The 10,670-nt window shown below is 40.8% G+C and overlaps 1 protein-coding gene across 1 annotated transcript in view; it reads right to left on the minus strand.

The window, feature by feature from the left end:
- Positions 1-3,043, minus strand: part of cmip (c-Maf inducing protein) — a 58,485-nt gene extending 55,442 nt beyond the window's left edge. The window contains exon 1 of the mRNA XM_084364554.1: positions 2,110-3,043. Within this exon, the coding sequence (XP_084220680.1) occupies positions 2,110-2,439 (330 nt within the window). The 5' untranslated portion in view covers positions 2,440-3,043. The remainder of the gene's footprint in view (positions 1-2,109) is intronic.
- Between the last annotated feature and the right edge of the window lie 7,627 nt (positions 3,044-10,670).

The following is a 10,670-nucleotide window of genomic DNA, read 5'->3' on the forward strand; positions in this document are numbered from 1 at the left end:
GTGCTTTAATGTTGATGCCAAAAAGTCAACAGTTGCACAGAGCTTGTAATGTGTGTTAACAAATAGGAACAACACACAAGGAACTCAGCCATCAGTTTTATCATCATAGCCAGTGTATGCTAACGACGGGAAGAAGCCTCCATTACATAATGCATAATGATCAAGTGTTATCTACCCAAACATTTTTCATGGATTCATTGATTCATAATACCCTTTCAGTGCGTCACTAACTTGTATCATCAAGTTACACACTCACCAACAAGCTAATGCATATAAGCAATCAACAAGTAATCAGTGTTGATGAGAAAAAATGAAAAGGCAAAACTAATCAGAACAACAGAACATCAGGTTTTCCATTAAAGGCCTATATCCATTGATCACTTGTATAAATGTTTTTATTGTGATAAATGGTGGAGATTTATTGTGTGGTGACTTTAAAAATGCATAAATCCCCTTCAAACAAGCACATAAACTCAAGTGTGTTCAGCCTGAGCTACATCCACAAGTCTTTTCTGCATGATAACAGCAATTCAGTAAACTCCTGTAGAATGGTTGTGATAGGCAAACCTAGCCTCTAACGAGGTGTGATGATAAAACAAAGGGCCTGGCTTTATTGAAAATGTCAGATGTGTTGATAACAACAGAAGGGGAAATAAAGGCTTTTGTTATTTTGGCATTATACTGCTTAATAACTAACAATTACCACTGATAACCACCGACATGACTCCTGTTGTGGTTACCAACAACACAGTGTTTATGTAAACTTCATGTGTTTAAGTTAGTAAAGTATAGAAAAGAAACCAGTGAGGATATTTTATGTTGATGAAAATAATAAATCCAGAGTTTCTGCAAACATAAATCATTTTGCTGCTGTCTAGAGACCTCTCAATTACACTCTTCTCACACACCTTTTCATTCATCACTTCAACATTGGGTATTAAAATAGCCATGCATTGTAATATGAATGCATTTTTCAATACAATATCTAGAACAAATGTTGGCAATTTACGTTTCTGCTCTGATTAATCTTCTTAATTGACTAATTAATTAACTGACTAGTCATTGCAGCTCTAGCCATCTCTGGCTTAGCAACCATCTCGCCCAGCTGTCATGCCACCACCATCCTGTCCACCTCCTGACGTGAATATAAACGTGATATGACTGAATTGTAGAAATGTCAATATGAAACATATGACAGGTACACATCTGAACATATTAGTGGTTCACAGAAAAACAAAAAATGCCATATTTTATTCTGGTGACATACTGTACACGCCTGTTGACACTGAAGTGATCAGGCTGAGAACAGGCCTGGCAGCTATTCAGCAGAACATGTAGATTGTCATATCAGCAACACAGAAAAATCCTCTATGTATTCCCTGAAGCTTAAACGGCTTGTACGGTTGTTATAATAACAATAATACTAATATAACTGAAGATGGCACATTATTATAGCATCATCCTGTCTCTCCATTCTGCAATCCTTCCATAAGACGGTCAGAATGCAAAACATAAACAGCAGTTTGTTATGGGGATGCAGGCTGCTGCAGGAGAGGATCTCAGCTGGTTTCATGACAGGGTACACAACAGGCCCCTCTGACCCCCTGCTGACGGCTTTTATTTCCTGGGACTAAGATCTTTTGTTGAATTATTTAAATCAATCCTCTAAAAGCATCCTGGGGACAATGACCCATAAGAGACACATACAGACACACGAACAGAACCCTAAAACACACATCCACAGGTGTCTGACACCTCCACTTGAGGAGGACTTGTGCGTCCCCTGCACCCCGGTGTGAGAACCAGAGGAGGTCACAGGTACAGTAAAGTGTTGCACGCGGAAGTGATGGAGAGCAGTGGATGTAGGCCGCAGCAACAGTGTTGCCGATATTATCAACAGACCGGCCGATGGAGGCAGTGCCACGCTGCCTTCTTGTAAACTGCGTCAACAACAGACAGTGCGTAATCTCGGTGTGCGACTGCTGCGTCCAGACAAGAAAAGACAAACACCAAAGCTGCCTGTGGAATGTGAAACGCAGCATATTATCACTCACTCACTCACTCACACACACACACACACACACACACACACACAAGAAAGCAACTCACGGTGGCCGAGGTCAGGCTGCTTTCTGTGAGCGTGAGGTGGTGCGGCTCCCATCTCCGCAAGAATTTGGAGGTGAGGATCTTGCTGAGGAAGGTGCGGGGGTGTTTGACCACGCACACTTGGATGTCCCCCTCGTGGAGTAGCTTGTATCGCATCCCGCTGCTGCTGCAGTGGTGCAGGGTTCTCTTGCACGGCCCTGCGCCGAGCTTGGTGTTATTATTACCTTCCGACATCTCCCCCAGCAGAGGCTTGTTCTCCTCACACTGATAGAACTGGTTGTTGTGCAGCTCGTTGCCTCCGCCGCCGCCACCGCTGCCGCTGTTGAAATCCATGGTTCAATAATCCAGCAGTTTATTGTTTCCAAATGTTCCTCTCAGGCAGGGGAGGGTGAACGCGTCGCGACCAAACAACAATCCTACATGTATATAAAAAACAGAAATGGATAAGGTCGTTGGGATCGAGCTCGAGGGGGGGGTACCTACCTACCGACCGCTTTAACAAGACCTCAGTAGCTGTAGACACGGCGGAGACAGGCGCAGAAATGCCACCAAAGTGTCTTATGGCAGGATATCAAGACGGACTAAGGTTTTTATGATACAGTGCAAATAATCCACCATTTTCCTCCCCGTACAATGCCCCATGAATTGTCTCCACGGTGCGCGTCTTGCCTCCCCCTTACCACCAACGAGCTATTCAATATGTTAGGGCCATGGCCTTATCCATTCCGTCCGCCCCGGTGCCAAACACAATAATCCACAGCAAGGAACGCATGGGAGTCACGACCAAACGACAGAAATATCCAAAGGCGGCGAGTCTCGTCTCCTCCGTTAGGTTTTGTAGTCATTACAGGCTCCCTGGCTCGGTTTCCTTTTATTCAGTCTTTTCCCCTATCTTGGTGTAAAGGAGCCAGCACTCTCCGGCAGCGCCGCGCCGATTGGTCCCTCCTCGTTCATGTGATACCGGACTGACGTCAATGGGGAGGCGAGCGGATGAGCCGTGTGTCTTTTGCGCTTGACTGTCTGCCGAGGGCGCACGCTCACCTCACCCCCTCCTCCTCCTCCTCCCTCTCTTCCTCCCTCTCCTCCGCCACCTCACCCCCGCCCCACCCCCCTGCGCACAAAAAATGGAGGAGGGCGCAGGGAGTTCCAGTGAATCCACCTCTTTTCCTTTCACTGGAAATGATGCAGCGTCGACATCAGAGATGAGAGTCAGTGATTGTGTATAAACGAAGCAGCAATACCACAGAAAATACATATTAGGTCACAAGTCAAAGTCATGTATACAAATGTGTACTTCAGTAAAATACCAAAGTTTTGGCATCAACATATATTTAAAGTAGCAAAAGTACACATTATTTATAATAATGTATTATTGTCTATTATAGTGTTGGATTACAATCATTCTGTTGGGTAGCTTGTGAATTTGTATCTTAACCTATAATTTTACATAACAATTATTATTATTATTATTATTATTATTATTATTGCTATAATAACAATGATATTTTGCATTATTAATCTGAATCTGCAAAGTACAACATTTGCCTCTTAAATGTAGTAGAAGGGAGGTATAAAGTAGCACAAAATGGAAATATTCAAGTAAACTCTAAAAACTGTATTCAAGTACAGAAGTTCCTCGAGGAAGCTTCCCCACCACCAGTCCACATCAACATCCTTTTTCCAGGGAAGGAGGACAGAGGTGATTGACAAGGCGATGACACATGACATGTGGATTATTTGAAGGGAAGAACCAGGACATGATGTCACTCAGCTTCAGTTTTAACACCCTAAGGGCTGATATAAATCTGAAAACATACTGTGTTTCCTAGATTCTATTATGAGTCATTTTTCCTTATAATTACAAACTGGTAATGGTTGAAAGTACTATTTCATTTATCAATACAACACTCTGCGCCGGATACAATATAAAGTATTTAACTGTTCCCTCAAGACTAATCATTCAAAATTCCATTTGTCCTTCAGGGCCATAGCTCAGATTCTAGAATAACTAACGTCTTATGTCTCCTACACTATTCAATTAGACTTATACTGTTAAAGGAGCAATGTGAAACAAAGACTTAGCCAGAATCTTAGTTTAAATCATTATCAACAGAATGTGAAGAAACAGTTGACGTTATGTCAAATAGATTGGTCACATAGATCTCCTATGTATTGTGTTGCAGAGATATCTACATACTTTTTATTTTTATTTTTTTAATCCAGCGCTACACACATTTTTTCCCCGCTGCTGATGCCCAACTCCCTCTCGCTCCTCCCCCGCTGCATGGCTACAGTATCTTCTCATCCCCTGAGTCTTAGTCCCGGTCAGAGCTGCTGTAAATCACCTCCATACTGTATCCCCTGTCTTCAAACTGACCTCTCTTGGTTTTTTTGAGGCTGTGATCAGTTCCAGTTTGGTATCAAGCCATATTCAGGCTACTAAACCCAGTTAAGCTGAGACAAGTTGCCTGGAGTCTCCCTCTGTGATCCAAGGTCCCAGTCCAGGCAAACTCTGGGGCCAGTGGCTCCACAGCTAACTGTGCCAATAGCTAATTAGCTAACTAGCTAATTGTCCTTAGCAAAGAGCAGCAGTTGTTGGTTACTCGAGTGATATGCTGCCCTCTATATTTTTGGAGCTATTCTTTGATTTCTGGCTATATTTTACAAATAAGACCTTTAAAGCTAAACTAATTATCATAGCTTGTGTCTAAATCTAGTCAAATTGAAACATTTACGTCTATTTATATTGAATGAGCTTAAAGTACTCACCAAATGTTTTTCCATTATCTTTGTATGCATTTGCACTGAGTCTAAAACTGCTTCACATTCTGTCTGAACACACCTTTAGGATGACTAGTCCTCTTGCATCATCATGTGGCCAAAATTTCCACTCGTACATCATTTTAGCTAAATTAACTGTACAGATTCCTGTGAAAAAGCACATTCATTCTCCCCAGACTATGAACCCTTTTTATTTTGGACAATCTAGGAGTTTACCCAATATGGTCCATATGGTGAGATTTGGTGAGGCTATGATCCATTCTGTAGTACCACCTTGAAGTTAAACGTGACATGTTAGCACTCCAAGCAGCAAGAATAACAGGAGCATCAGCATGTTATTTGTTCTCTCAGAATATTAATATTGTAGTGTGTAATGAATATTGCAGCCTCTAGGGGCCATTAGCTGACTTTATCAGTCTCACTACTCCCAGTGATAAATTCCACCATGTCAAGTTTGGAGTTTGAGTTACAGCCTTGCCACACGTAGGCAGAGATTTATCATCTTTGTTATGTACACTCCAGCTGGGCAGAAGGCCCTGAAGTCATGCCTTCCACTTTAAGAACCATCCCTAACCCTAACACTCAGTCACTTATGAATCAGTCAATGCTCATGTTTCCATGCACTCAAAAACAAGTTCTCCTTCTATACTATCAGTCCCAATGGTTTCATACTCTCGTCACTGGCTGATTAATAAGATTGCTTCAGCAGTTGAGCAGTTTCTTTTCACCTTGTGTCTGTCTGTGTATCTGTATCTGTGTGTCATCATGACACATTGCAGTCTTGGAGACAGAAGCAGTTTTGAGTTCTTGGTCGTCAGGTGTGTGTCTGTCCGTCGGTCTGTCTGTCTGTCTGTCTGTGCATAGATTTTGTCACTGCAATAGTGCCATAATGGTGTAAGATGCAGTCACAAAACTTTACAGGTGTGTAGTTGAGATCAAAATGAAGGCCAAGTTCAAAGATTGGTGTGGTTTGGTCTGTAGTTCAATTATTGAGTATTATTTTTTGCTGTCATCATTTGAACAGCATAATTTGTAAATCCTATAACGGTCAACAGAAAATGTCCCCTTTATTTCAATCAAGTCTAATCCAGTATCAAATTATATAGCCCTGCAGCACTCTAAATTTCAAACCACCAACAACTTCTTAACCATAATTTAAGCTTGCCAGATCTGCATCAAATTGTACTCACTCATAAATACCAGACCCCTAAATATACCTGATTTTTTCATCAAGATCCATGCATTATTCCCTGAGAAATCCATTCAGTAGTTTTTGTGTAATCCTGCTGAAAAACCAATCAACCGAGAACCAACAAACAAACAATGGTGAAGACATAACCTCCTTGGTGAAGGTAATAGAATAAAAAACATGTTTACACAGAAAGTCAACCACGGCAGAAGGAGTTGATGATGTCTTTCCTGTGTAATCTCCCTCTGCTGTAGTGTCATCTCTTCTGAAGCATTCCAGCAAACCACCTTAACAGTCACACCTGATCATATCACATTAAAAGGGCATCTACAAGAAAAAAATAGACAGTAGGAACTTTCTATCTGTACAGTCACTCTTCACTTTTCTAACAGTTCCCATGTGCATCGAACTCCAACAAAAACTGTCTTCTCTTATTCCCAAATGTCCAGTAGATCCATTTCAGTAACATATTTAGTCCAAAACACAGTTTTCATGATTAAATGGTGACAAAATGGCAAAAAAACTAACTATCTGTAAAAAAGACTCTCATTTCACAGCAGACACCATTTTCCCTCTACGCCAGAGATCCTGAGATAGAAGTTTGATTGACAGCTCATTTGATCAGATAAGGGCTTCTAAGCCCACCCTAGAGCCTAAAACAGCCAATGAGCAATCATGTAGACATGTGAATCACTCTCTCTTCTTTCTCCCCACTCCTGAGCCACGTACATGCCAGCCTCCGGATGACTGGCGCATCATATAGTCAATGTGATTTCAAATCCAGTAATATATAGTTTAGATCAGTTTTTAAAGCCATAAACTTGAAAATCATGCAAGTTTATGTAATTTTATGTGTTTTGCTCTTTGCATAGGCTGTTTTCCCACCTCAGCACTTGTTTTTGACTATGTTATAGGCATAAAGTAAATGTACATAAGGAAAAAAATAACTATAATGAGTTTTTGCCCCTCTTATTTTCAGGAAGAGGTATTTTCATAAAGGTCATAAAATTGCAATTTTTTGTCAGGTTCTTAGATATTTCCTCAGAAAAACAAATGTTAAGTGTCCATTTTCAGTAATGTTGTTATTGAATTTGAACTTGTACCATGTAAGACTATATGATGTGGACCCACTGTGTTTTCCATCAAATGGGGGCAGGCATCTGCAGGCATCAAAAAATGCAGGTGAGAAAAATAAATAAATTATTCTGTGTGTTCAAACTCCTATAGAATGAGATTAATAGCTTGGGGAAAAGAAATCAGCGTATATCCTTTTAAAACCATGCCTGTACTCCAAATAGTTTAACAACAGATTTGAATTTACTTTGTGCTAGACTGGGATAGGTGTTTTAGGATAGTTTGACATAAGTTCCCAAGAAAAAGAACAGGTTAAGTTCAATTAACCATGATTTTAGTTTATTCATATTATTTATTTCATAATTCCTTTATCATTTATCTAAAATTGAGCACTCTAGGGGTCCATAAAACCGGACTGTTTGAGGTGAGCAAATGTAATGTTTGACCAGTTAGTTAAGCGTTGCAATTTCCAGCCCCAAAATGTGCTCTGTTCTGAGACCTTTCTCTACAATGTATTCAAATGAAATGGAAGAATGAGTGAAAATCTGCTGAATGCTCATATCTTTACATATACTGTATAACCTGAACACATAGAAAATTATTTTTATCCCCCAAATCAAACTGAAAAGTGCACCTCAGGTCGAATGTACTGTTGCTTCCATTTCACACATGAAGGGATGATATCATCTGTCAAATGCAGGTGGAAAAAAATCTGGCTTGATGACGTCACATCACTGTTCTGAAACTCACAAAGGAATGAGCCCAAGGGAACAAGGCTTTTAAAACGCTGGTGAGTTTTGAGGCCGAGCAGCGAGGTGCAACAGTCTGTATACTACTGCTCTCTCAGAGCCGACTGATCCACGTTCAACTGCTGTTCACATAGAAATCTTCTCCATTTCGGCCTTCAAAAGTTCTAGTTGAATATTTGCTACTACTGCCAAGATTTGCTTGACTGAGACTTGGAACAGAGGCTTCTCAGCTCCCTATCTCAAGGGTCTGACTCACAACAACAACCACCTCAGTGTTACTTCTGAGGTTTCCACATGTCCCCACCGGGCTGCCTTGCACTTCCCCTCAAGCCTCATTTTCTTTCTGTTCCACCCCCAGTCCCCCATCAGTGGAGTCTCTCCTGCTGCAACACCACTGTGACTCCAGCCAGTATTGTTCTGGAGATGGGTTACAACATGTCAGCAGCCTGTCTGCTGTTTTGACAACAGTCAATGGAAACCAAAGGGGGAAGAAAACAATGCAGTAAGAATGTAATGTGTCACTGAGCCAGACTGATGTACTGATTTGGCAATAATGGAAATGACTTGATATCTGAGGACATTCAAAATTAGTGCTGGAAATCCATAATGAACATCGTTAAACAGAACTATTAAATTGTGAATTTAAGATGTCAGCATTTGAAATGTCATTCTCAGGTACAGCTCAGCACAGTATCAGCAGACCTGATACAATTTAATTACATGCTGTATTTTGTTACTGAACCGATCAATACAACGCTGATTGTCTCTGGGAAGGAAGCCCTTAAACTGAAATGCTTTCAAAGAGACACTCATGAAATGAAAATGATTCACAATGAAATAAGATTGAATGAAATCTTTTTTTTCTATTATAGGTTTGACTTCAGAGAAAAGAAACTATTGTGGATGGACACCAATGCTTTGCAGTTAACTTGTTATTAATTTGTTATTCTGCATCTGCTGTTGGTTCAGATTGTCAATGGTCTCTTTGTCCTTGTATTAACAGGGAGCACTTTGGATTAAACCCTATGTTTTTTATTCAGGATCAGCCAGTTGTGTCACAATGCAGTGTAAGCAGTGGATAAGATGAAGAATCATTTGGGCAACATCACACTTTCTTTCTGTCTGTCTTTGTTACTATTAGCATTTCTGCAAACCACTGTTATGTTCACATGTGTACATGTACCTGCCTAATAAGACCATAAGCACAGTGTTGTCAAAATGTAAAATAGTTGATCATATCTGTGGTTTACAGAAACGTACATTGCCAACATTTATTCTGGTGTTTGGGTTGAATATTAAAGCTGGTCATACCAAACCAAGTACAGTAAGGCATTATAAGAGCATTAAATAGAGCAAGAGTGTGTTTTATTACTTATGAATTCCACTTTTAATTTGTTTAAAGATAACTGTGTTATGCCTTCTTTCAAAAGTTACACAATTCTTGGTGTGGAAAAGCCCCTTGAGCAAATTTTGGATTATGACGAGCTCGTCATTTGAAACTATGACATATGTAGAGACTGAAAATGTTCAGGTCCAGTGAGGAACCTTCATAACATGACTGATTTCTGTACTGTACCACACAGTTGACTGATTCAAAGCATGTGAACTGTCTAACACTCAGTTATCTCAATCGACGGTGCAGCATTGATCAGTCTTAGCCATTATAAGCCATGCAGTATCTTACTGTAAACCTGATAATGTACCTGATTTTTAAGTGCCATGTCAGCAACCCCTCCCCCACCCCACATCAGTCACAGGACCTAGTCCTGGGAGTGGTCACGAGAGCTGCTCACTTAAATTGAATTACCTCCATCCTGGTCCTGCTACGTAATCCTGTTAATCCCTTGTCTAGACTTTTCCTGATCAACACACACACATTGTATACTGCTGATACTGATAAACTCGGCTAGACACTCAATTTACAAGCACATTTTTACCTTGTTCCAATTTAGGATGAACACATAAAGAATTATCTGTTAATTTACACCTACATTCAAAGTAATCAGGAGAAATGTTGTGTGGAACACAACCTGCTGAAGAGAGCATTATTTAAACCCTTACCAAGGGAAACGAGAACATTGAGAGTTACCGAAGTACTGAACTGCTGAACTGAACAAAGGAGGCATTCTAGTCCTCCCAGTGGCAGAGTGAAATGACAGCTTCTAAGTGGGACCAACCAGCTATGAATCCATCTCTTGCAGAACAAGATATCCCAACAACAATCGGCCACATCGAGAGGAAATTTATAATGGACACTCAGATTCACAGATGATCCCTAATGGTTTTGTTGACCTCTCAGCCAGAACCACTGTCAGGTCAGTTTCACTTTGGTCCATGACAAATTAGCTTGATGCCACCAGATTTTTTCAAATTTCCACTTGTTCAAAAGAAGTATCAATATATAAACAGACACACAGATTAGCCTAAACATTTAGAGAGCAGAAGCTTCACTTTTGCAGCGCCATCTTCATGTTAGAGGTGTAATTTGTAATAAATGGCCAGAATTAGAAGGTAGCTGCAAATATTTAGGGGGCAGCATAACCACTTTCTGCTGCTCATAAAACTGGACTTGCTGCCCTTCGCTGTAGCTATCTTTGGTTGTAGCAACTAACTGACATCCTAGCTGCTGTTAGCAAGTAGCTCAGTAAGCTGTGGAGCCAAGTGGCACTATTAGCTGATGGGAGTCTGCCCACACCACAACCTCAATCGACGGCTGAGTGACCGCAGGCAATAGGCCTCAGCTTGACCGGCTTCCTAGTGAACATAACTGG

Source organism: Pagrus pagrus (assembly GCF_965226575.1).
Source record: "Pagrus pagrus genome assembly, chromosome: 10".
In the NCBI taxonomy this organism is placed as follows: Eukaryota; Metazoa; Chordata; class Actinopteri; order Spariformes; family Sparidae; genus Pagrus; species Pagrus pagrus.